Source organism: Mesoplodon densirostris, chromosome 14 (genome assembly GCF_025265405.1).
Source record: "Mesoplodon densirostris isolate mMesDen1 chromosome 14, mMesDen1 primary haplotype, whole genome shotgun sequence".
NCBI lineage: Eukaryota > Metazoa > Chordata > Mammalia > Artiodactyla > Ziphiidae > Mesoplodon > Mesoplodon densirostris.
The window spans coordinates 66294375-66321916 of NC_082674.1; the positions used below are offsets into that span (position 1 = coordinate 66294375).

Genomic DNA, 27542 nt, shown 5'->3' on the forward strand with positions numbered 1-27542 from the left:
TTACCTTGGGGGGGTGGCCATCTACGTCCTGCCTCAGTGGGACCCCTTGTCTTGCAGATGTGAGGGTGGGGGGCATATGACCCCTGAATTTGGCCGAAGCTCCGGATGACACTGGATTCTGATGCCCCTTCTAACCCTCCCGAGACCCTCTAAAGAGACTGTCCCCAGCACTGTCCCGCACGCCTCAATGTGACACCCGGCTGTTTTTCAGGTCCATCCCGCCTCCCGCTGCCTCGGGACGCCAGGTGCTGACCCCGCGGACCTGCCATGAAACCACACTTGAAGCAATGGAGACAAGGAATGCTCTGCGGGATATTCGCTTGGGGTCTCCTCTTCCTGGCGATCTTCCTGTACTTCACCGACAGCAACCCTGCCCAGCCCGCGCCCAGTTCCTTCTCCTTCCTGGAGACCAGGAGGCTGCTGCCCGCACAGGGAAGGCAGCGGGCCATCATGGGCGCCTCGGAGGGCTTGCCCGAGGGTGCGGACGCTCGCAGGGGGCTGCCCCGCAGACACCCGTATGGCCCCCTCCACGCAGGGCCAGGCGACCTGCGGGCGTGGGCCCCAGACGGCTTTGAAAATGAAGACGACTTCCTTTCGCCCCAGACGGGGAGAACATCGCAAAGCGCTTTCCCGCCGGAGGACGCCGCTCCGGGCACGTCGTGGGGCCCGGAGGGGGCTCGGTCGGCGCGCTGGGCCCGGGGGCGGCGGGCAAAGCGAGGGGCCCGGAGGCAGAGCCGGAGCGCGGAGCCCGGGGTGGGCGAGGACGAGCAGCGGCTGTACTCGTCCACGTCCCGGGCGCTCCTGCGCCGGCTCTGGAAGGGCGACGCGTCGGCGCGGATGCTGCACCCCCGCCTGCAGAAGGCCATGGGCGCCTACCTGCGCGCCAACAAGCACGGCGTGCGCTTCCGGGGGCGCCGGGCGGCCGGGCGGAGCCGCACGGAGCTGCTGTGCGCCCTGCGGGGCCGCGTGCAGGTGCGCACCCTGGACGGCAGCGAGCCGCCCTTCTCGGCGCTCGGCTGGCGCGCGCTGGTCCCCGCCGTGCCGCTCGGTCGGCTGCTCCCGCGCGGGCTCCGGACCTGCGCCGTGGTCACGTCGGCCGGCGCCATCCTCAACTCGTCCCTGGGCGAAGAGATAGGTGGGTCCCCGCGGCCCCTTGCCCGCAAGGTGGCCGCTCCTGCACTGTGTTTCTGGCAAGTCTTAGGTCTTCCTTCCCTGGGACGGAATGACCTCGGCGGGTGGAATTCCAGCAGAGGTCTCCTTTGCGGAGACTCAGAGCAGAGACAGGCATCCTCCCAGGAGCTGGGGGCCCGGGAAAGGGAAGCCCGCGGCCCTCTCACCGCCCCGGTCTCAGGATCCACCTCCTGCAGAGCCCACGTTGTGCACTGACAGCTCCCAGCTGGGCCTGCACCCCTGATGACCCCTTAATGTGGCAGGAGCAGAAAGGACAGCAGGGGAAACCCCACCGGGCGACGAGCCTTAGGGGGCAGCTCCAAACAGGAGTTTGCAGGATGATAATTTTAACTCGTTCAAGGACTAAATCCCTGTCCCTGGGCTCTGCGGAGAGCCCGACAGCTGGTGAGAGTATTGATCCGGTGGGCACCGTCACCTCTAAGGTTGGCACACACCCAGCCTCTGGGTCCCAGCCGCCTCCCAGGGACCTTCTCCAGGATGGCAGATAACCAGCTGCAGCCTGGGCTTCAATCTTCCCTTCTGAACTGTCTTCAAATCCATTCCTGAGCCCTGAGAACACCCCTGTTAGTCTGGCCTCTCCAGAGAAACAGACCGGTGGGATATGTATAGAGAGAAAGATCTATTTTAAGGCCTTGCCCCTGCCGTTCTAGCGGCTGGCAAATCTGAAGTCTGCAGGGCAGGAAGGTAGGCTGGCTGGAAATGCAGATAAGAGTTGATGTTGCTGCCTGAAGCCCCAAATCTGCGCGGCTGGCTGGCAGGCAGGCGGCTCGGGAGGGCTCCTGCATCTGGATGCAGAATCCCTTCTTCCCCAGGAACCTGCAGTCTAGTCCAATGCCCCTGAGTCCCCTCAGTGCCCAGCCCATCCTGGTGCTGCACCCGTGACCCTTTAAGCTCATTTAGCAAACACGCATGTAGCCTCTACTCTGTGCTGGCTTCCATACTAGGTACCAAGCAAACAAGTGTGGATCAGACGCAGCGTCTGCCTTGAGGCCAGATGTAAAACAACGCCCTCATACATTCTCCCAGGTGGATGGTGTTAGCTCGTAGCTGACCTGGACGTGACCTTCAGGGGGCACTGCCCACTTGATAGAAAGGAATCCTTGTTTCTGGGGCCCATTCATTGTTCCGTGTCCTCGAAGAGTGGCTGATACTCCAGAGCCATCTTGAAATAGGGTGACACCCTTATCATCAGGTTGCACAGCCCAGACCTCCTCCCACAGGCTCTTGGGAATGAGGCTGAATGTGAAATTTTTAAGAAGTTGAAAAAATAAGGCCCAAGTCTGGACTTGCAGCCTGGGGTCCCAGTGTCCCCGAGCTGACATTAAGCAGACTCGTAATCACGCTGTCTGTGTGTCACATAAGCTTGCAGCCAAAGCCAAGTCGAGTGGCTGCTACCAATTAGAAAAGAGCATTGGTTCAGAGGCCCCCAGGGCCAAGTAAAGCCACACTTCTCTCTGGTTTTCGAGGACCATGATTAATCACGGAAGAAGGAATTTAAGCAGCACGCTTTAAAGCAGGCAGTGACTTGCTCTTGGTTTCTTTTTTTTTTTTTTGCTTTGTTTTAAGCCCCACTGCATCATAGCTGCACATTTGCCTTGCTCTCACCTGCCTGGGAGAATTCCCTTGCTCTTTATTCTGGTGTAAATATCCCTGACTGGAGTCTTGTAAACTCTCCTCTATTCAGAATTTGGAAGAGAGTGTGAAAGAGACTGGGAATTCCGCATTTCTGGGGAACATGACACGTCAGTTATATCTTTGTTAGTTTCTAGTATCCACATTTAATTGATAGCGTCTGCATTTATGCAAAGGTTCATGATTAGAATCGTAGAAAGGCAACTGAAGAACAAACACTCAGAAAATTTTTTAAATTCTCTATCGTTTTGCCTCAGTTCCTTTGAATCCAATTTTATAGCTATCGATACCTTTTTAAGAGTATGTAACGTAACACAATTCAACTCGTAAAGACAAGAAGTCTCGCTTTTTTATAAGCTGGCATCTCTCAGCATCAGCCCTTGTGCCTGCCATGTGCTGACATTTCTCCTTCCGACTCCCCTGAACATACAGAGGCTTATCAACACACAGTTGTTAACACCTCTCCTGGTGAGAACAAATTCACATAGCAGAGTCCTTCAGGAAACTTGGAACCGGGCATGCTGTACTGTTTAGCTAAATCTGCCTTCATCCCAAAGCATCTACTTGTGAATTGGCTAAGTGAAGATTAGAAGTCTTGCACGAGGTCGTGGTTTTATGAAAAACTGAGGGCAGAGCTAGAAAAGTTCCTGCAGGTTGCCCCCTGTCTGCCCCCTCTACCCCCGCTCCTGAGGGCTCAGCCCCTGCCCTACCCCACCCCCAGGGGACCAAGGAGGCGCCAGGGTTACAAGTGGCTCTGCTGGCTGCTCCCTGGGCAGTGCCGTCCTGTATCCCCAGTTCTGTTAGACTGAGTCATACCTTGTAACTGTTTAAACACCTCCACTTTGAATATGTTATTGAAAGGCAAACTGAACTGTTTTGGAAACGTGGAACATTCTTTTCTAGAGTGGTGAGATCTTTTTTCAGCCATTCCTGTAAATAATAATAATTTGGTAGTGAGATCAGTAGCAGCAATCCCGTGGAAACACACTGCAGATGAGAAGAGTACTCTGAACTTAACAGCTGTCGCCTTGAATGGGAGGTCAGGATCTGTTACTTGAAACTCGGATTCTGGGAAGTGTGTGGGAAATGGGAGAGTAGGGAGGAGGCTGTGTAGGGAGGGGGCATCTTCCCATAGCGAGCTTGGGATTTGGCGTCCTGTTACCTTAAAAAAGCAAGAAAGCAGGTCATACAGTCATTCAACAAGCATGGGTCCCCAACTCTCCACCAGATACTGTGCTCGCCACTAGTGACAGAAAGATGGATGAGGCCCATCCCTAACCCTCAAATCCTCTGCTTGCTAGTGGGAAAGACAGACTATAAACAGACAATTCCAATATCACGGTTAGAAGGACAGACGGTTATGCACAGACAGACAGGGAGCTGTGAGTCGCACTAGCCGCTTTTGTCACAAAACACAACTATACTTGAAACAGACGACTGATAGACATACTTAATTTAGACTTGGACGTTTGGCAGATATTTTCTCAAAAAGGAAGTAAGTAAGCCTTCACTTTTAGGAAAATAACTGACAGTGTTTGTTGCCAGTGATAAAATTAAATCTTTCAACCCTGAGCTTGGAAGCTTCCCAAACTTAAAAAGTGATGAGATCCATGGTGACATTAATGATATTTGATACTTTATAATGAAATGCTTCAATATTTGAAAGATCTGCATTACTTATTGAACTGATAGCTTCCAAATGACCGTTGCACAGTGTTACAAAATATACATGGATGAATCATCCTTTATTTTTTTAATTGAAATATATTGGGTTGGCCAAAAAGTTCGTTTTTCCATAACATCTTACGCAACTTTTTGGCCAACCCAATAGTTGATTTACAATGTTGTGTTAGTTTCTGATGTACAGCAAAGTGATTCAGTTATACATACATATATATATATATATTCTTTTTCAGATTCTTTTCCATTATAGGTTATTACAAGATATTGAATATAGTTCCCTGTGCTATGCAGTAGGTCCTTGTTGATTACCTATTTTATATATAGTCGTGTGTATATGTTCATCCCAAACTCCTCATTTATCCCTCCCCCACCCGTTCCCCCTTTGGTAACCATAAATTTGTTTTGTCTGTGGGTCTATTTCTGTTTTGTAAATAAGTTCATTTGTATCATTTTTAAAGATTCCACATATAAGTGATATCATATATTTGTCTTTGTCTGACTTACTTTACTTAGCGTGATAATCTCTAGGTCCATCCATGTTGCTGCAAATGGCATCATTTCATTCTTTTTATGGCTGAGTAATATTCTATTGTATATATGGACCACATCTTCTTTATCCATTCATCTGTTGATGGACATTTAGGTTGCTTCCATGTCTTGGCTATTGTAAATAGTGCTGCTATGAACATTGGGGTGCGTGTGTCTTTTCAAATTAGAGTTTTGTCTTTTCCAAATAAATGCCCAGGAGTGGGATTGCTGGATTATATGGCAACTCTATTTTTAGCTTTTTAAGGAACCTGCATACTGTTTTCCACAGTGGCTGCACCGACTTAACATTCCCACCAAATGGTGTAGGAGGGTTCCCTTTTCTCCACACCCTCTCAGCATTTATTACTTGTAAACTTTTCTTTTTTTAACTTTTGGCCATGCCACACCATGCAGCACGCGGGATATTAGCTCCCTGACCAGGGATCGAACCCGCACCCCCTGCGGTGGAAGCACAGAGTCTTAACCACTGGACCACCAGGGAAGTTCCTATTTGTAGATGTTTGGATAATGGCCATTCTGGCCTGTATGAGTGGTACCTCACTGCAGTTTTGATTTGCATTTCTCTATTAGCGATGTTAAGCATCTTTTCATGTGCCTGTTGGTCATCTGTATGTCTTCTTTAGAGAAATGTCTGTTTAAATCTTCTGCCCATTTTTTGACTGGGTCTTTTTTGTTTTTTTTGGATGAATCATCCATTTTGAGAGCAAGATTAACTAATGGATTTTAATGTAACAGCACAAAAATTGATACTGTTTCACATTCCACACTGCCACTAACCTTTCAGAAACTAACTCTTGTGGAGTTACGATGAAGTATCAGAGGAGAATATTCCTAGTCATCTGGAAAGACTCTTGAAATACTCCCACCATTTTCAACGATATATCTGAGTCTTCATATACTTCAACTAAAGCAATATATTGCAGCAGATTGAATAGAGAAACAGGTATATGAAACCAACTATCTTCTAAAAAGCCAGGCGTTAAAGAGATTTGCAAACATTTCAAACAGTGCCCTTCTCACTATTTTTTGAAATGTAGTTATTTCTCATAAAAATGTATTTTACAGATAAATTAATAAATAAACATTTACAATTTTTCTATTTTACTCACTAATATGATATATTCTGAAATCTGTAATCAAGATAAACAAAAGGTCTCTGGGTTGTCAGTAATTTTCAAGAGTGTAAAGTCATCCGGAGACCAAAAAGTGAGAACCACTGCTTTGGGTGATCTGATTTTTCTAGCTCAAGTATCATCTGAATTTTTATGACGAAATACTATTCAATAATAATAATAAGACAAATCATTACCCGCCCAAATTGCAAACGTGTGCTTAAATTGTGAAGTAAAGAAAGTTGGAAGTATTGGGGGGTTTTGGCATCATTTATGCAAAGCATAGATCGCGTCAAATCTGGAGATAGGCAAACTTTATTTTTCCTTTTTTTTAAGAGCCAGGTAGTAAATATTTTAGGCTGTGTGAGCCATAGGGACTTTGTCACAACCCTGCTGTTACAGACGACAGATAAACACCAGTGAGTCTGTTACAGTACAACTTTATTTACTAAAATATGCCATAGCTTGCCGACTCCTGGAAAATTTCCCCTAGAAGAATGTTGTAGGATTTTTGGACGGCATGTGTTCCAAAAGTATAGTGATTTTGATGCTCAAAACTGGCATCCAAATTCTTCCGAGTTCTGAGCTTGTGGAGAAGGGCAACCTGTTTCGTAACGTGGTTCTAGTGCTGGCATGCCCACTGAGTGCTGCTTAGGGAAGGTGGAAGCTACCTCCCAAGGAGACCCTCAGAAGGGATGGCAGATATGCAAGAAGAAGGCCGGCTGCTTTAGGGGCTGGTGCAGGCTCTGGCCACAGTGCATGCAGCGTGGACCTACAAGGCTCTTTGACAAATCAGAGATACGTGATCTCGCTTCTCACTCTCTCACAGACAGGCTTTGTTGTTTGCTCCAAGTTAAATTAGGAACGTGCATGGGGTTTTTGAAGCTGAAGAAAACGCATAGAAATTCCCTATCGCTGATTAACTGCTTTCAGCCCTGTTTCTGGGAGACACATTAGACTTCACAAAGCAGTCTAGATACACACATATGTCTTGAAATTTCCTGTGTAAAGCATGTCTTTCAAGACCGTGAACACATACCAAGTATCTAAATATAACTTCGATGATATAGGACCGCTTGTAATGGATTGATATGTTTTTATGTTTACTTGCCCCCAGCCAGGATCTCATTCTAAATAAATAAGTATGCCAAACAGTGTGTGTGGGTATCTGAATTTTATTGGGGTCTAGTTAGCTTCAGGTATTGAAAGATTTGCTTTAAGATATTTTCCTAGATTATGCTGATTTTTATGCAGAGGGAAAAAAAGTAAGTTTGTCACTTATGTGCCCTCAGATTCCCACGATGCAGTTTTGAGATTTAACTCTGCTCCTACACATGGCTACGAGAAGGATGTTGGAAATAAAACCACCGTCCGCATCATTAATTCCCAGGTAAGATGGGTGGACTGTTTCCTAGGTAAATAGCTTAACTGGGTGAATGAAGAGAAATCACCCAGTTATCCATGACCACAACCTTGCTTATTTCTAAAGGTCTTGTAATTATAAAGAATTAGTGAGGAAAAATGCAGAGAAATGGGAATTCGTGTGTGCTGTGAGTAGGAAGAAAGTAAATAAGATCAAAAGGAAAAATCAGAGTAGAGGTACAAATATATATGTAACATATTGCATTTTGTGAACTGAGGAAAAGAAAGGTACACAGAGTAAATCATGGGGATGGAGGGGAGAAAAGCAAAGGAACAGAATTCAAGGGTCAGAAGAACAGCTCAGAAACTTTACTTTGTTATTGAACATTTTAAAAAGGAAAATCTCTCTTTTTTCTATGTTCTCAATAAGAATGTTTTCCAAAATTCATAGCAAAATTCATCTCAGAACAAACCACAATAATTTCTAGAGTTTCAAACTGTATAGAGAAAAATGGGGTGATGAGCAATTTATGGTGAGTTTGTTGCAGAACCAAAGATCAGCTTTCTTCATCGGGCTCTGGGCTCGCAGCCTACAGTGGTGAGAAATAGGCCCCGGTTTCCTGAATTCAGAGTCGCCACTGATTGAAGGTTCCTCATATGTCTGATGACAGCTTTTAAGAGAGGAGGACATAAGCCCCAGCAAATTAAAATACAGGTCCCAGGGCCTCCCTGGTGGCGCAAGTGGTTGAGAGTCCGCCTGCCGATGCAGGGGATACGGGTTCGTGCCCCGGTCTGGGAGGATCCCATATGCCGCGGAGTGGCTGGGCCCGTGAGCCATGGCCGCTGAGCCTGCGCGTCCGGAGCCTGCGCGTCCGGAGCCTGTGCTCCGCAACGGGGGAGGCCACAACAGTGAGAGGCCCGCATACCGCAAAAAAAAAAAAAAAAAAAAAAAAAAAAAAATACAGGTCCCTCGTGAGATACTCCCTAACTTCAGAAATATTAAAATGCGAAGGAAAAGAGGGCATCTTAAAAACTGTGGGAAAATTCCATCTTAAAAATGAAGCAAATCCAATGCATCCTTTTTCCCCCAGACTATAGTTGACAAAATCTGATTGGCAGGTGAGACTGAAGGACTCACTCAGGACCAGAGAGGGCCCCAGAGGGGGGACGGTCATACCGGGTGGATTCACGTCTCCTGGCCTCTGGGCCCAATTTGTCCTGAGGTTGGCACTCAGTAGGCCTTCTAGGCCTGCAGCTGTCTCTCCAGTGGCCAGTGAGGGCAGTTGTCGTTGGCGGGGGCTTACTCAGCCAGGAGTTGCATCAGGAGCTAGTGCCTCTAGATGACTCCAGTGCTGCTGCTTTTTTTTTTTTTTTTTTTTTTTTGGTGGCGCCGCATGGCTTGCGGGCTCTTAGTTCCACGACCGGGGATTGAACCCAGGCCCTTGGCAATGAAGGCCCAGAATCCTAACCACTGGACCACCAGGGAAATCCCTGGTTCCTTTCTTAAAAAAGAAAGCCCTCCTTTGTCTAAATATTTCCTTAGTGCCTTAGCGTGTAAAGCCTGCCTCTCTCCCTCCCCCAGAAACTTTTTTTTTTCTTGCTCCAAAACTCCTTTTAAAATTTCTTTTTTTTTTTTTTTTTTTTTGCGGTACGCGGGCCTCTCACTGCTGTGGCCTCTCCCATTGCGGACCACAGGCTCCGGACGTGCAGGCTCAGCGGCCATGGCTCACGGGCCCAGCCGCTCCACGGCATGTGGGATCTTCCCGGACCGGGGCACAAACCCGTGTCCCCTGCATTGGCAGGCGGACTCTCAACCACTGCGCCACCAGGGAAACCCTCCTTTTTAAAATTTTTACCTCTTTTTAAAATATAATTGTGAAGGCCCAAACCCTTGTTTTGAAATGATTCTGCTATGTATTTGCAGATTCTGACCAACCCCAGGCATCACTTCATTGACAGTTCGTTGTATAAAGATGTCATCTTGGTGGCCTGGGACCCAGCTCCATATTCTGCAAATCTTCACCTGGTGAGTATTTCCTTGGTGCCCCCACCCTTGTGGGTCAGCCAGCGCCTTTGACCGATACATAATGGGAGTAAATCAGGGATGAAACTTTGACAGGCAGAATGAAATCAATTGTGGGTGCGAATTAAATTCACATGTGTTCACACAGTTTGAGTCCCGGTTGCAGTAGCACCCTTGCTGAGTGAAGTCCCTCTGACGCTAAAGTGTTTTTCCGGAGGATTTAAAGAACAGAAAAATGTACAATGTCTAGATGTTCAGAAAGTCCTAGCGACACCAGAGGTTGGGCTGCTTAAACTCCAAATTTTTCCACTGTGAGACGGTTACATCACCTTTCAACTAGTTACAAGACCTTTTGAAATACATGGGAAGTTCTTGGCAAGAAAGGCTAACTTTGGGAATCCTTATTATTGAAATGGAACGTGTCACAGGCTTTTCCTGAGTGTGCCACTCTTGGCTTCTGCCTCCAAATCTTTTTAATCTTATACGATACAGTGTAAACAAGGTTGTTACTAGCCATCAAAATATAAGCAAGGTATGAGTACATTCACGGCCTCTCTACTTTTGGTGAAACCTGGCGTGAAGAGCCAGCGCACTTGTTCTGAAAGGGGGCTGGGAAGATCGGTTACAGTTTAGCCCCGTGAGCGCTGCTATCAGCTGTGCCAGGGTCTGTGGACCTGTTCTGCCGTGAACCGAGAGGATGCCAGCTTCCTAAGGTGAATGTGGGAAATGTGGGAACAGAGCTCAGCCCCACCGGGGGTAACTATCCAGGAGAGCTTCCCACAGTCGATGGTCCCTCTGGAAGGAGCATTCTGTCATCATGCCTCCTAAGACAGAGGCTGGACACATACCTGGCAGGATTATAACTATTCTCAACCAGGAGTTCACATCAGAGCCCATTTCCCAGGAATCCGGGCATATCCATCCTCCACGTGTGGTTTTTTTTTTTTTTTGGTTTTTAAAAATTATTTATTTATTTATTTGGTTGCACTGGGTCTTTGTTGTGGCAGGTGGGCTCTTTAGTTGTGGGATGTGAACTCTTAGTTGCAGCATGCATGTGGGATCTAGTTCCCTGACCAGGGATCGAACCCGGGGCCTCTGCATTGGGAGCGCAGAGTCTTCACCACTGAGCCACCTGGGAAGTCCCCCATGTGTGTTTTCAAGAATGCTCTCTGGTTGATTCTCCTATACACCATCTACTGAGAACCAGTATCAAGTGGGTGTTTGAACTTGTCAGCTTCCTTCCAGCCTGAGGTTCTGTGGTTTTAAGTTCTGACAGCGTTCTTGCTGTTGGTGGACCCATGAGAGGCTGTGGCTGTGGGCCCCTGCTTTCTCTCTCCCTGCCCCAGGGTTTGGGGGCACAGTTCACTAAAGATGATCTGGCCTGTCCTTGTCAAAATTTTTAAAGCCACAGACCCCATTCAACCAGGGACTATTCCTTGGGATCTTCATCCAAGCCCATCTTTGGCTGAGTTGTCTGTTTGAAAGGACTGTCAGAGCCCTATGAGCTGAGCCTCTCCCCACACACCTCCAAATCCCATTTCTCGGTGGCTCTGAAGGCTTGTTTTTTTTTTTTTTTTTTTTTTTTTTTTTTGCTGTACGCGGGCCTCTCACTGCTGTGGCCTCTCCCGTTGCGGAGCACAGGCTCCGGACACACAGGCTCCGCGGCCATGGCTCGCGGGCCCAGCCGCTCCGCGGCATGTGGGATCTTCCGGGATCGGGGCACGAACCCGTGTCCCCTGCATCGGCAGGCGGACTCTCAACCACTGCGCCACCATGGAAGCCCTGAAGGCTTGTTTTTTAAATCAACCTTATTGTTTATTTTTTCCTTACAGTGATTTTTGTGTAACGGATGTAAGTGCACATTTTGATGGGTAGTAGCAAGTGTATAGTCCTGTATCCAGCACCACAATTAAGGAACAGAATCTTTCCGCTGCTGCAGAGAGTCCCCTGTGCCCACCCATCCATCTCCCAGACCCGACCCGAGACCCAGGCAATTACTGACATCTTTCTGCACTAGAGATTAGATTGGGAAAACATATTTCTGAAATACAGTGATTGAAACTACAGCCATGGGCCATCTGGCCATGTATTTTTGGTTTTGTTTCTTTTTTTTCCTTGCTTTTTTTTCTTTTTGTTTATTCTTCTTTTTTTTTTTTTTTTTTTGGTGTGCCCCTGTTTTTGTAAATAAAGTTTTATTGGAACACAGCCTCGCCCATTCATCTTGTACCCTCGGTGGCTGCTTTCCAAGTAGATACACAGCAGAGCCCAATAGTAGCAGCAGACACTCTATGGCCCTAAAACCCTGATGTGTTTACTATCTGGCCCTTTCCAGAAAAGTCCAGTGACCCCACCCTAGCCCTTCTCCCTCATTTTACTAAAGAATAAGTCACCGGTTCCCCAGGCTAGACCTCACCTCTGTACTCACCCCCTCATCCAGTGCGGAAATGCCTGCAGAAGAGCGGGTCCGCATCCCCTCCCAGCCCAGCCCCTCGGCCTCTAAATACCCCGCAACGCAGGCACTGCCTGGCTTCCTCTTCACGGCGTGGTCCTCTGACTGTGTTATTTTTTCCTCTTAGTGGTACAAGAAGCCGGATTACAACCTGTTCACTCCGTATGTTCAGCACCGTCAGAGAAACCCAAACCAACCATTTTACATTCTTCACCCCAAGTTTATCTGGCAGCTTTGGGACATCATCCAGGAGAACACGAAGGAGAAGATCCAGCCGAACCCGCCGTCATCGGGCTTCCTTGGTAGGTGGATGCCAGAAGGCAGGATGGCTGGGCAGCGGGGTGAGGCTTAGGGTTTAACAAGTATACATTCGTGTTAGATGATAAGAGCACCTAGAAGGTGGCTTTAGAGGGAAAATAGATGAACTGAAAAGAGCGCAAAGACACTGCCCCAGTTTCCAATGGGCACGTAACACCTCCCCCAGCCCAACATTTCCAAGGGTGAAACGAGGACTGCTTTACCTTCCCTCGTGACGGGTGGGTCAAGATGGGCCCGGCTGGGTGACCCCTCCGTTCCACAGGCCTCGTGGGGTCACTTGCACGTATTCAGCTGTGTCATGGGGTGGCCTCACTCCCCTGCCTGGCCCCTCGGCGGGGACAGCTGGGAGGCTGGCTCAGCTGGACTGGTGACCGTCTGCCTGCAGGCGGTGGCCTCACGGGAACTGAACCCTTGACGGAAGCTCAGGGCTCCTGGCAAGTTTTCCAACGACAGGAAATAGAAGCTGCGGTTTCTCAGGGTGGAGGCCTGGGGACTCCCTGTGGGTCACCAAGAGACTCAAGGGCTGGAGACCCCAGGGCCAGCTGGGACCTACCACCCACTCGTGTGCATATTGCTGATGTGGGCCCGGATGAAGGATGGGAGTTTGTAGCCAGAGGACCACACCCCAGACGTTGCAAGTTTCCTGGTAGGTCTGGGCTTTGAGTACCGGATTCTAGAGCCATGTCCCACTCTCTCCAGCAGACCCGCCAGCTGCAATCTGAGAATGGACTTCCTGTAACAAGGGCATCACACTTGGCTCTCGTGTATTTTTCTGCAGCCAGGCTTCGATCCACAAGTTTGCGGTCTTAACCCACTTCTTTTCCTGTGTTTCAGCCTCTTGCCCCAACATTTCCTTGGTTTTACCTGAATAGGGTAATATTAAGGGAGGTCTTAGATCCCCTTGGCCATGTGAAAGCTACCGTGGAACCAGAGGATAGTAACTTTGTCCATAAACCACTGCTCATGTTCTCCACCCTAACTTCGATGGATTTACACCCTGCACCTTAACTCGGGTGCACAGTAGGTCCCCATGACTAAAGGAGCGTTTGTGGAGGTGACGCGGGGTGGTGAGGGATGCAAAGGCGCAGGAGTATCCGAAGCGAGCCTTGTGGGTTTTGAAGCGGGTTCGAGGTACTATAAAAATGTGAAATATTTTACGCAGAATTCAAGACAGATTAACGACGCCGCGTGCTATTTTCCTCAAGCATAACTCCTCCCACCCATTTTATGTCGTGCCATCAAGGTGCTTTGTTTCCAAGTCACTTTGCGAAATCCTAAGTGCTGTGTCTTTTGTGCGGTTTCACGGAATCCTGCGGATTTAGGGAAGAACGTTTAACGGGATGGAATGAGTCTGAGACAGCGTAACAGGACGCGGCCATCTGATCAAGCCTTTTTCCCATCCGTGCCTCCCCGTGAATTCCTGTGGCCGATATTTGATTACAGCAAGAGCTTGGGAGACCCGTGAGGGCTGTCAGGTACCCTTACTGTCAACGTGCAGTTTGAAGGTTTCCACTGACATAGTCGTAGCTGGAGGACACTATTTCCTCATGTGTTGAAAGAAATCCTGCCACGTGTGGACAGCTTCCTTTCACAGCTATTTGCTGAGCGTTTGTTTGGAGTTTTCAGGGGCTGCTGCTTGCCTGGGTGGCATCTTTTCCGGGATGAAGGGGACTGCAGTCGGATGTCACTGCAGGGGTGTCGGCTGGGCTGAGCGACAGTCCTTCTCTGCTGTCACTGGGTTTCCAACCATGGGCGAGTCACTGACTCGTGTGAAAGTCCCTGTGCTCCTGGGAGAAAAGGGAGTCATAACAACACCTTTTTATCAGGCCGTTCGCAATCATTATTATTTTCTAGTACTGTCCTGTCCAGTATAGCGGCTACTAGCCACAGGTGGCTGCTTAGATTTAAGTTAATTAGGACCAAATAAAAGGAAAATTTCTCTTCCTTGGTGCACGAGCCCCATTTCAAACTCTCAAAGCTATGTGCTCCCGGTGGCTCAGTCCTAGGCAGTGTAGATGGAGACCGTCTCCACCACAGGGAAGGCTGTAAAGGACAGCACTGCTACATCCTGGTGACCACAAAAGGATGAAAAGGAGCTCATGGAGAAGGTATCAGGGTCCCACTGGACACTGTGCCCTGTGGGTGAGGACACACGGGATAGAAGATGTTTGCTATTATCAATCAGATTTCCTGAAGATAAATTCCCAGGAGAATGAGGGCTGAGCAAAGGGTATGGCGTGTCGATCATTGTTGGGAAGCGCTGACTTACCGCTTTTTCTTTGAATTCTGACCAGAGGCCATATTTGTCCTTCCGGGTCACACTGACTTACCGCTTTTTCTTTGAATTCTGACCAGAGGCCATATTTGTCCTTCCAGGTCACAGAAGGACAGCCTTACAATAGTAAGTGCCTCAGAGACGTATGCCGTGAACCATCCGCTTCTCCAGAGCAGCAGTGAAGGGATTCTTACCCCTCTGGCACTGCACATGTATTTTTTAAATTAGAAGGAAGTAGCGTGGATCCAGGCGATTTAGATGCTCCATGGGACTGGTTTCTCTGGAACAGCTCCTTCGCTTTGTTAGGTCCCTTACCCTCAGCCCGCTGGGAGCTGCTTGTTCACACATGAGGGACATTTCTCTTGCATCCCCAGTTGGATACTGGAGGTTTTCTCTCGTTTTTGGTACTAGGCAGTGGGTTTTGACCGCACCACGGCCTGGCTGAGCATAGGGAATCATTTCCTTGGAATCCCATTGTTTCGGTGTAGCTCTCATACAGACGGATGTTGTCACAGAAGGTCCGTGAGCTCGTCTGGGGTCCTGCAGCCTGGCTGGATGGTTTTGCCACCTGAGGTGGTGGGGCCTCCAGCCCAGCAGGAGGCCCAGCTTCACCCCCCAGGGCTCAGGGCTGAGCATCGTCAGGCAGATGGGCCTGGTGCACCGGCCCTACCAGCAGCAAAGAGAAGGGACTCCTCTAGCCTACAGGTGACAAGGCCTTTATTGTACAAACCACCAACGCCTCGTTCTGCCTCTACTGATTATATCATAAGTGATGTTTCTAGAATTCACAGATGCAAACGCTAGAATCTCAGCCTAGTTAATACATGCACAAGAATAATATGCTTAAAAACAAGTCATAACTTCCTTTCTTTTCCATTTTATTTTGAGTTTGGGGTTCTAATTTTCCAATATATCATCCAAACTCAGATGTTAACACAAAATAATAACACATTAACCCAAACTAATTAGCCACTTAACATCCATATTTATGAGTGTGTAAAACCAATCACATTATGTTGATCAGGAACAGTTTTTTACATTTACATTTTTTTACATTTTACATTTAAATTCACTATTTATTCACATTAAATAGTGAATCCTGATCAAATAATACAATATAAATGAGCTAAAAACTTGGCTTTCAAGTATTATTTATGCATTATATGATTTTACTTAATATAGTAGATGCCTCTTAAATTATTTTATTTCATGAAATGCAAATTTCCAATCCATCTTTTAATTACAGATATTTTCTGGAATTATCACTTAAAATGTCATTTGTGCTTCTTCAATAATCTTAAGTATAGTTCTCATAATTTTCCATCTTATGATGAATTTATGGGGAAACCACAGAATAGCTGCTAGATTTCCATTAGATCAGCATATTCAATACACTTAACCTTTCACCCTCACCCCTCATTCAGAAACATGTTTTGCAGTGTTTTATTGGACATTCTCAGAAATTTCTAGTTTACCTCACACGTGAATTATGTTCAAGTGCTACCTGGAATAGATGAAAGCCAGTATTTTTCCTGTCATTTGCATTAGGTTCTGTTTATATCCATAGCTTATTTTGCTCCACATTAAAAGGATCCGTTCATCAAGGAAAAAATTCTATTACTGTGAACGATTTGGGGTGTTGTTACTTTAAATATTTTGCCAGGTGCAAAGTAAGACAGTTTTCCGTGTGAGCACAATTAAGGTGAAGGCTCAATGATTAAACTCTGCTGGACTCTGACACATATCAAAGGCATCTATATATATGCAAAGTAGAGTTTTATAGGGGAACCTCATTCATTCAGGGTCTGTGATCATCTGAACATGGGTGGAAGTTTGCTTCTTATCCAGGTTGTGGACAAATAAATGAGTGTACATACTGCTTGTTATGCTGAGTCATATCATGTGACATTTTATTAAGACCAGTGGAAATGCTTTTTAATTGGTTTGATAATTATATTGAATTATACAATATTTTAAAACCTGTAATTTGGCAAATGAATGCCTCTTGAGTCATAATTGCCCAGGAAAATTTGCACTTCTTTTTCTTCAAATGAATCCCTCCTCATTTGTAAAAACTGACCAAAAAACTTAACATTAATTGAATTATGAATTATGTTCAAAGATTTTTAAGAACTGGCTGTATGCCCATTTTGATTGGCTTGGAAAAATTCATTAAAAAGTGTCTCAATATTGATCTGCCCATCAAAAAGTCTGGCTCCACACTGAAAGCAGTAAAATTTTGTTAGTGATGAAAGCAGTTATTTTTTGGTAGTCCATAAACAAAATTATGTAACATAAAAGTTCCTTAAGTGATTGTTTAAAAAAATTCTTTACTGAATAGCACCGCATTCGATGGTTTGTATTCGTTTCGCTTTTTGGGTAATCCTGAGCATTCCTAAGAAAGGAAATGAAAAACACACAAAAAAACATTTTTAGCATAACCAGCTGTGAATTCCCCGTGTCCGCCTGGCATGGGGAAATGATTAGGAGCTAACGTGATACTGTGAATTTCCAGGTATATACGGCATCTGTGCAGAAAAGAGCCACCATGGCAGGCCTGACTGCCGATGGCTGGGAGCCCTGCTTGCAGGGTTGACCCTTGGCTGGCATCTGGGAGCCTGGGTTTGGGGAGGCCCCCTTAAGTGCCAGGGTGGATCACTGTGCCCAGATGCTTATGCAGCAGTGGGTCCACGCCCAGCACCTGCTTCCTTCTGGAGTCTGGAATGCTGGTGTGTGCCAGGCACAGCAGGCCTGTAATAAATCACTGGCTATGTGCTGCGTCTGGTGGGTCCTCCTAGCAAATCATCAAACCCGGAAGTAAGCTGGGGCCTCCCAGCACGGTACCTTGTCAGTGTACCTCAGAGAACATCTGAGGACCACGTGTTGGTGTTGACGTCACTTGTGGATGACAGGGCCCAGCATCACAACACGTCAGAAGAGATGCTGGTGGCAGTGCTCAGACATTGTTCTCAGTGCAGTAGTTAAGACGCTTTCTTCAAGTTGTCCTAAGAACTGTAGGTTATGAGCTTGCCACCTACTGTGAAACTTAAAGTTTCATTCTTTAGTTGGATTTACTTAATTTTTTTTCTTAAAGAAACTTTCTCCGAATCCCCAGTTTTCAGCACTGTGCCCAGTTGAATATATGTGTGAGATTACTTGAAGAGGCTTCTAACCGTGCTTGACAGCTCTGGTCTCTCCCGGTCTGGTCCCAACCCTATAGGTCCCACAGTCTCTCCGCCCCACACATACCCCGAGCTGTGCCAGGACTGTTACACCCCTCCTGACATTGAGGTCCACCTAGGTCCCCTTTGCAATACATGAAGAAGTTTCATCTTCAGGGTTTTGTGTGTGACTAAGTACTCTTAACCCCTAGGAAAAGTGATGTGCAGATATAACCATATTTAATAATGATTTTCAGTATTTATTATATGACAGAGTCTGAATCTAAACTCAAATTTATGTGTGATATCGGCCTTAATAAATTAATAAGCAGAGTATACGTATGCCAAATGAAATGACCATGCGGTCTAAAATAAATTTTAAATAAGAAAAAATATCCTCCACCTTTGATTTCATAAATCTTGTCCACCTTTCACATGTACCAATGAGTTATAAATTGATTTTCCCTTCCCTTTGAAGGTGCTACCATACCGATTCTGATATCAGGACTACAGCTGGTTGTCATTTAATCACTTAGAGCAGATTCGGCTCTAACTTAAATTTTAGGATGCTCTGGACCAAGGCTCGTGGTTATAGGAACCCACAAGTTCATATGGAAGCACAAAATGAGATGCAAAAACCAGGAGGATGTACACAGATAACTCAAAATAAGACACTTCCTGAACCTCTGTCGGCCTTCAGTTTGAACGGCCGTGAACTACCTAGCAAATTTCAGTATTTCTGAAGCTCTAGAAGTCACTTTAAAATATAAAGTATTTATATATGAAAATGCAAAAATATACCTATTTACTTACAGTGAAACCATAACTTTTTGCCCAGTCATATGACGAAATCTATATTGTCTATTTAATAAATACGTGATTTAAAATGTACTGATAGTAGTTCACTAGCAGTAAGAGGAAACCTTGTCTCTGGAAAACTTCCCAGAAAACAATAACCAGATTCGAGCACTTAGTAGACCTTTGAGGCCAAGTAGATAGCAAGGACATCTAGAGAAATTACTCAAACTTCTTCTTACTTGGGTGTGCGTAGCAGTTCAACTCTAGGTTAGTTGTCTAACATGCAGAATGGTCAGCTACTAAGGAGACACCTCTGGGATCCTTACAGTAGAGTTTTTCAAAGAATACGTATGTGAGACCAGCCTGGTCCTCCAAGCATGGTAAGCAGACCAGCACTGGTCCGGGAAGGTTTGTTATTAGTCTACGACTAGATCAGTGTAGAAACTGAACGTATTTGGAAGGTTTTATAGCAATTTGACATTGCATGGCAACCTAATATGTGATCATTTTTCTAGCAGTTCATTGTTCGTGTATTTTACAGAAGTATTGGTCAGTGATGGATAGGAATTTTTTTAATGGCCCTTCACCACAGGTTGTTTAGGAATGCTTGTTAAAAATTCCGTTTCCTTGGGAGTTCCCTGGTGATCCAGTGGTTAAGACTCCGCCCTTGCAATGCAGGGGGCATGGGTTCGATCCCTGGTCTGGTCGGGGGAACTAAGATCCCACATGCCACGTGGCACGGCCAAAAAAAAAAAAACTCCATTTCCTGGACCCCAACATACACCAGGGAACCCAGGTCTCCAGGGATGGCGACAAGCCCGGGAATCCGCATTTTAACAAACTGCCAGGTCGTCTTTTCATGCTGAAGGCTGAGAACTGCTTTCGAGGAAGGACAGCAGCATCTCTCAGGAATGACAGTGGCTTCTGAAATCCACCCACTTGGAGACCAGAGTTGCAAAGGCGACAGCTAGTGCACGCTGGTCGCAGCCCCTGTGGATGAGGCTGTGTTCTGGGCTGACAGTAACGAGAGTGTGGTTTCTAGACACAGTTCCACGCTCATTTATCAAAAGCTTTTGTGCAAAAGACACCCTTGAAGGGGACGTCCCTCGTGGCGCAGTGGTTAAGAATCCGCCTGCCAATGCAGGGGACACGGGTTCGAGCCCTGGTCCAGGAAGATCCCACATGCCGCGGAGCAACTAAGCCCGCGAACCACAGCTACTGAGCCCGCGTGCCACAACTACTGAAGCCGGCGCACCTAGAGCCCGTGCACCGCAACGAAGAGTAGCCCCTGCTCTTCACAACTAGAGAAAGACTGTGCACAGCAATGAAGACCCAATGCAGCCAAAAATAAATAAATAAATAAATAAATTTATTTTAAAAAAGATACCCTTGAAGCCTCTGCACTGCGCTGCAGGAAAACTGTTGTAATAAATATACAGGGGGAGGATGTTCAGGAATGAAGGATTCTGGGATGCTTTGATGTGGTTCCTTGGGCACAGCTGGCCACACGCCACACCCAGGGAAGGGAAGGGAGAGCGGGCGGCCAGCGCGCACCCTGATGGGCAAACACTGAAGCGTCCTCAGCTCCATAGACACAGGCCTGTGACTCTCACCCAGAGACACACACGGCAGAGGCAGCCTTGCTCATCAAAGGTTTAAAGTCAAAGAAAAGAAAAAGAAAAAGAAAAAAGGGGCTTCCCTGGTGGCGCAGTGGTTGAGAGTCCGCCTGCTGATGCAGGGGACACGGGTTCGTGCCCCGGTCCGGGAGGATCCCACATGCCGCGGAGTGGCTGGGCCTGTGAGCCATGGCCGCTGAGCCTGTGCGTCCGGAGCCTGCGCTCCACAACGGGAGAGGCCACAACAGTGAGAGGCCCGCGTAGCGCAAAAACAAACAAACAACAAAAAAAGGTTTAAAGTCACAGGAATAAACGAATGTAATTCTCCGGGCACATGGCTTTCTCATCCACTGTGTCAATTCCTCATGGGTGATTTTGTGAGGATGAGGAGAAATGTACACAGAGCAGGGATACCAGGGGGAAGGAGGGGGCAGGATAGTTTGGGAGTTTGGGATTGACGTGTACACACTACTATATTTAAAAGAGATAACCAATAAGGACCTACTGTATAGCGCAGGGAACTCTGCTCAATATCCTGTAATAACCTAAGTGGGAAAAGAATTTAAAAAAAAACAAAAGAGGCAGAGATCTTATCGCCTGTGCGATGCTGGGCTGGTGCCCACCCCCTCGGTGACTTGAGGAAGAAGGTGCTGGTCCTCGGTTCTCTCTTGGCTTCACCTGGATCACGGTCACGGTGGGCGGGCCCACGGACGCTCGGACGCGGGAGGGGAGAAGGGAGCCCGCAGAGCTGGGAGGAAGAGGGGGACTGACCAGGGACTTGTTTCGACGCAGCTGTTGGGAACAGTGTCACTTCTTAGACCTTGACCTGAAGAATCTCTGTCTCTCTTTAGGAGCATGGTTTACTCTCAGCCACAGCAGCTTCGTGGCCCTCAAGGCACATCCTGACGTCTTCTCAACAGGACACCAGGGTCCTCTCTGGCATCCTTTCTGCTTCCCCTCCGCTTCTTCCCCCCACCCCGCCCCGCCCAAGATGGTACCTGCGGGTTCAGGCCTCACCTCCCTGGGGACCTTTCTGGATCCCCAGGCAAAACCAGGCCCTTCCCACTGCTCCCCTGGGCCCCTCGTGCGGTACTTTCTCCAGTTGTGGGGATTTTCATGATGCACGCACAGTTGATTAATTAGAAATACGATTGTTCTCTGCAGAGAAACCTTGTCTGTAACAGGAGCTAAATGTGTGACTTCATGTGTTTTTCATAACAAGGGATATCCTTTCATAAAAGGCTAAGCATATTTTTTATTCTTTTGTTTTCCTCTTGGGATGTTTTTTTTGTTGTTGTTTTGTTTTGTTTTGTTTTTGGCTGCAGCATGCGGCATGTGGGATCTTAGTTCCCCACCCAGGGATCAAACCCACACCCCTTTCATTGGAAGCACGGAGTCTTAACCACTGGATCTCCAGGGAAGTCCATATGTTTTTTAAGTTTAAAGAATGTTAACAAAGATGATGGTGGAGCTAGGAAAGGAAAGCTCTTCAGCATAGATCCAGAATGAGATCTGCTCAATGGTCATATGGCTTTATAGCTATTTTGAACATTTAAAAAAAAGAAGAAATGAAAGCAACTTTAATATTGATAGTTCCAGTGAGAAAAATAATTTTAATGTTAATTTTGAACTCTGTGTCTCCATCTCTTTCCGTTTAAGCAACTATTTTAGCATCTGTTTTTCTATAACATGCGCTTCTTTGTTATATCACAGTCCTGCTGCAAATCAGTTGCACCTGCATGTAGAAGGTGGTACGTGATATTCTGACTTGGGGATGCAGATCTGGCGCTGACTGTCCTTTCCCTAAGTTTGATCACTTTTGTCTTTTCTTCTCTCATTCCTGGGGCCCCAGCAGTCAACTGGGCGAGTGAATGTTTCATAGCATGACGTCTTAACACGCCCCCAGCCCCCAAACCGCACGCGTGCCACTCACTGGAAGTTAGAGCCACAAAGTGAAGCCGACAAGGACGGGGGCACAGGGCAGGAATCTCCTGCCCCAGCCGTGCCCCTCCACCCCCTCCCCTTCAAAGACGTCCCCCACCTCGTTACCTTTAAAAAAGCAATAAAGCAGATCATATAGTCATTCAACAAGCACGGGCCCCCAACTCTCCACCAGATACTGTGCTCGCCACTAGTGACAGAAAGATGGATGAGGCCCAGCCCTAACCCCCAGATCCCCTGCCGTCTGGTGGGAAAGACAGACTGTAAACAGACAATTCCAATGTCACGGTCAGAAGGACAGAGAGATGCCTAGACAGACAGGGAAGGCACGACCGCGAATCTGGATCCAGCGTGAGGGCCGACGCGGCCCCTCCCCACATTGCTCACGGCTCCGGTCTCTCCTGCAGGTATCCTGCTCATGATGGCCCTGTGCGGCGAGGTGCACGTGTACGAGTACATCCCGTCCGTGAGGCAGACGGACCTGTGCCACTACCACGAGCCCTACTATGACGCGGCCTGCACGCTGGGCGCCTACCACCCGCTGCTCTACGAGAAGCTGCTGGTGCAGCGGCTCAACACGGGCGCCCAGGGCGACCTGCACCGGAAGGGCAAGGTCGTGCTGCCCGGGCTGCGGGCCGTGCGCTGCCCGCCGGGAGCCTGAGGGGCCGGCCGGGCTCCGTCCGAGTCCTGGAGATGCTGGAAGGTGCCCTGGAGGTGGCGCGGCCTTCGGTCGCCAGCTGGGACTTCGTGGTGGCCACGGGGGTCCTTCCCTTTCTAAGCCATTGAGTATTTACGACTGCTTTGAATACAGAAATGGAACTCAAAGAAATAAACTCAAGAAAGTTGCAAAAAACTTCTGTAAAGAATAGCTAGAAAAAAAGCAAATGCATAACAAATGGGTAAATGGCTTCAAAATGTTAGTCTTCTCTTGACTAGGGCTGGTTTCAGCAGCAGGTGTCAGGGATACACCGGATAGATGACACAGTTTGTACCTGGAAGCACCCATGCTGAGGGACAGTACATGTCCCATCAATTGTGCCACTTGTACGTGCACTTGTCATGAAAGAACGTAGAGTTGATGACGAACGTCTGGATTAGCGCCCAGGCATGTTTACACTAACAGCAGAATCCGCGGTATATCCTTTGAAGGGTTTCTAGCCCTCGGCATCCCCATCTCTGCTCCCAGCTGCCACCGAAGGCTTTGCTCTTTGTGTATCAGACACATTTCTAAAACCATAAAGCCTTCCTCCTGAGCAGTCCCAGAAAAAGCCAACCCGGAAGAGCAGCACAGGGGAAGCACTTGGTTTTCCTGCAATATTTCCTTACTTGACTAGGAACGCCCCCAGGCGGACAGGAACATCCCTGGCAGGTAAATGCAAAATCGGGGGCCGCAGGGTAGCCCAGGGCAGGACGGCCCGGGCCGCAGCTTTTCTGGCCGCCTCACCCGCCAGCCCTCCCCATAGGACACCCGCGGGGGATGTGGGCGGTGGCTTCCAGCCTCTAGCTTCACCCTGTGCTTCTGGGGATGCACACCTGTCTCTCTCATGCTTTTTTCTTGCAGGTTAATATCAGCTATTGGGATCCTGACGGTGATACACTGATTTTTCACTAATTCTTCCTACAGACAGATGTTTAGGAATCCCACCCTTGTTTTCACCTACCTGTTTTATGTCAGCAACATAACAAAGCCATGTAATTAAATACAGTTGTGTGAAAGCATCGCTCTTTAACAAATAGGAAAATAAGTATTAATACACGCTTCAGAGGGAGAGTCAGCCAAAGGGAAGATTGTCATCCCAGTGTGTTAGCTGTATCCGTTGCTTTTGTTGTGATCTCAACTTTTGTCACTAATACATAAAAAAAAAAATTTGGCGGGGGGGCTGTAAATGTAGTGAAACAAACATTTTGGAATACCTTAAACATGCGACTTCAATCTATAACTAAAACCTATCTCAGTGGTACAGTTAAGACTTCTTGGCCATGACAGTAGCAGCTTAATTAAATATGTTCTCTTTCACAGTTGTGTGAACATCAGGAGAGTTTACTGCACAAGGTTTTTTGTTCCAGCATTGGTTTTCTTCCTGAGCAAGAGTGGCTGACAGAAACCAGACGCTCTGGTTGGTCTACTCAGCAGAAATCGGGTTGGGTCCCAAGCATCTCCTACAGCTTATTGTTATAGTGAAGGAGGGTGTCATTGAAAAACTTCAATCATGACAATATCCACTAAAAGCCCACTTTGAGAGCTTTGCTTCTGGATCTGTGAGGAGGGATGGTAGTTCTGTTCCGCACATTGGCTTACGTCTGAGCAGATGTGGCCAGGCCACTTTTCTTCCTGGTTTTCTGAAAGAGTGTGCTCCGGTCCAGTGTCCGGTGAGTAACATTTCAGTGACTCTGGGCACTGAGAAGTGGCTGACGCGGGGTGAGCAGTCCAGCCACCCCTGTTCCTTCCAGGCTCTGCCTTCAGAGGCCCACGACACTGAAGTTTCTGTAATAACCTTCCTACTGGATTTCCCTACCGGCCTCCTTATGTCCAGGACAGCCCCCTCTGGTGGCCTGAGATCATGGGTAGAAGAAAATTCACTGGGGGTCAATGTAAATATTCAAGTTCAAAAGCCCCAGAAAACACGGCAAAGATCTTTAAGTATTGATACCCTTTATTGTGACACATGTACTTTTAAAATGTACTTTCAGTGTCACCGAGGTTATAAGATTGAAGAGAGTAAAGAAAATTTAATTAAAAGTTTTGGATTTATTATGGCCTTAAAGACCCTTGGGAACCAAGGTCTGCTAAACATTGAGAAAATGGGGTACACATATTAATACAATGTGGGCTTGGCATTCTTCTATTTAAAAGTTGAAATTGTTTAACTCCTTAAAAGTATTAGGAGGTTTTAGTTGATGTGCCGGCTGCTTCTAGGATGAATGAAATCGGCCCTAAGAGGCAGTGTTTTCCCAGACATTGATGAAGCTCTCAAATGCCATGGACGGCAATAAACACCCGGCCTTCCGTGGAGCAGTTACAGGAAACGGCGCCCAGCTGCATTTCTTCCAGGCTTCGCCTCTTGCAAGACCCTTCACCCTCTGCTGAGGAGGGGTGTTTGGTAAACCGAAGCCATTAGGTGGCCCTTTTCCTCACTCTCGGGACTGAAGGAGGTCACGTTGCTTTACATCTCGAGGTAACTTCACTTGATCATTTGTTGCTGCTATTGTCACGATGAAACAAACATTGACCAACAACTCACCTGCATCCAGGTCCTTCCCCAGCCCTTCCCCAGGTACAAGCGGAAGGTCTAACAGGTGTGGCATCCTCACTGTCCCCAGGGACGCCAGTGCTGGTCCTGTGTGTCGCCTTACAGGGCACAGGGCCCGCGGGTTGGCAGGTAGGAGTTGCAAGTAAGCATCCTCCCCCCCTCAGGGCCCACGCTCTGCGGGACGCAGAGCTCAAGGAACCTTGGCCCCCTCCTCCCCACGTGTCCCTCGCCCTCGGCCGGCAGCCCGACCTTTAATCCACCCTGGGGTCCCCAGCAATCCTCTGTCATGGTAGCCATAGCATGTGTACAAAGCAACGCTGAAATAAGCGTTAGCCTTTTCCAAATTGAGAAATGAAATCAAGTGTTTAAAGCTGCCCCAGGTTACTACATGATCATGAGCCAGTCCATTCTGGTGGAACAGATTAATACCTGATGTTGTGGGTTGACCCTTCCGGGCAGGACCACTTACAATCACTGAATTAATTAGGTCCCATCTGGCTGCGGAAGTGGGATCGGGCTCACGTGAGTAATGGTAGGCGATGGAGGAATTTCATGTGCACAGACGACATAATGAAAGCTCTCTCTCTCCAGCCTTTTTCTTAGAGATCAAGGCACTGTGCGTGGTTGAGACTGGTAGCCAAAGTGAGCTGGCCTCATTGCTGCTTAGCTGTGGGAAGAAATGGAGCCAGGAGGTGGGGTGACTATCGAGAAACACGTGACTGAATGCACAGGCCAGATAGGGTCTGATTACATTCACTCAGGTTGGCTGTGTCGACTTCTCACTTTCTGATCCTTTAGGACTCTTGCCCAGTGGTTCCACAGCTGATGAGGGCAGCTGAATGTAGAAATTCAGTGCTTAGGGAAAGTGTACCTGAGTTCAAACTCGTGCTTTGTACTCTGGATATTTCCTTTGTGAAATTATTCTGCATGTTTCTGTCTCTCGGGCATTATTTTGCACAATTGGTAAATTATTTTACCCAATTGGTAAATGAAAGGTATTTATCTTTCAAGGAAATAAACTAAGTTCTGATGCTTGCTTTATTAAGTGAATGAAGCCTTTTTAGTAAGAAGAAATCCAACAAATTTCTCTACAAGCTTGGGCGAATGGAATTTAAAGAATTAAAGATATTGATATAGTTCTTTCTCTTGTTATAAAAAGTGTGCATGTAGATATAGTTATATAATTGTATATATACGTATCTACACACATGGTTGCTTTTATATTGTCTTTTTTCATCAAACTTTATTTCTGAAACGTTTACAATAAATTTTGTTTTAATTATGCAAACACCAATTTTTTAAGAGAAGTAAGCAAATGTTACATGTCCTTCTGTCAAACAGAAATCAGTCTTCCCACGCACTCATATTTCACACATTCTGGCTACATTTAAAAGTCTGGCAGAAATATTTAAAAGGTGCTCTGAGGGTAGAACTATGACCTGAAGGTTGTATCATTGCCAGAAGTCTAGTTGAACTCTGACCTTTGATGGGTAATTGATCTAGAGTTCATGGCTTTTGCAAGATTAGGGGAAGAAACACTTATTTGGTTCTATGGAAAATAGTCTTCTTGCTTGGTAGGTTTCACACAAATTAACTGCATTGGAACTGTTAAAACCTAACATTTATGATACCACACAGCCTGTTTTACTCTAGATAAAATTCTTATTAAGTTTTTCCAGTGGAAACCAGTGAACTTTTTTAACAGCTTTGGGAATTTTTTTGTATGATAATTTTTAAAATTGAGATGTGTACTCTTCAAATGAATTAAGGCTTGAGGTTTTCCAGGAGTCACCTTTTAAAAGTGTTTGTACACATTTTAAGACTTTGATATTTTCTAGTTTGGTTTTGTATATTTTTACGTGTACACAGTGTACAGACTTTTTTCTTGTAAATAAAACGTTTTCATTTGTCTAGAAGTTTCTCTGTTTTAATTTGTAGAAGTTGCACAAAATAATGAGCCACCCTTAGAAAAAAAATGGCACAAAGTTGAGACCTAATTGGAAGACGGTAAAAAAGAGTAACACCAGCAGGCCTTCAAACACTGAGTGTGGACACAGCCCGGCCTGAAACACAGGTTCCTCACCCAAGGGTTCACTGCCAGACCAGGAGAAAGGCCACGGTGAAATCCAGCAGAAAAGGCAAAGTTAGGCTAACAGGTCCTGTTGTTGGCTTAGTAGGCCA

The 27542-nt window shown here is 47.0% G+C and overlaps 1 protein-coding gene across 1 annotated transcript; it reads left to right on the forward strand.

Moving 5' to 3' along the window:
- Window positions 1-267: 267 nt before the first annotated feature.
- Window positions 268-22771, forward strand: ST6GAL2 (ST6 beta-galactoside alpha-2,6-sialyltransferase 2). The gene is made up of 5 exons (XM_060117755.1): window positions 268-1135; window positions 7460-7557; window positions 9454-9555; window positions 12129-12303; window positions 22518-22771. Exons 1-5 carry the CDS (start codon window positions 268-270, stop codon window positions 22769-22771), a joined length of 1497 nt encoding a protein of 498 aa, XP_059973738.1.
- The last annotated feature ends 4771 nt before the right edge of the window (window positions 22772-27542 follow it).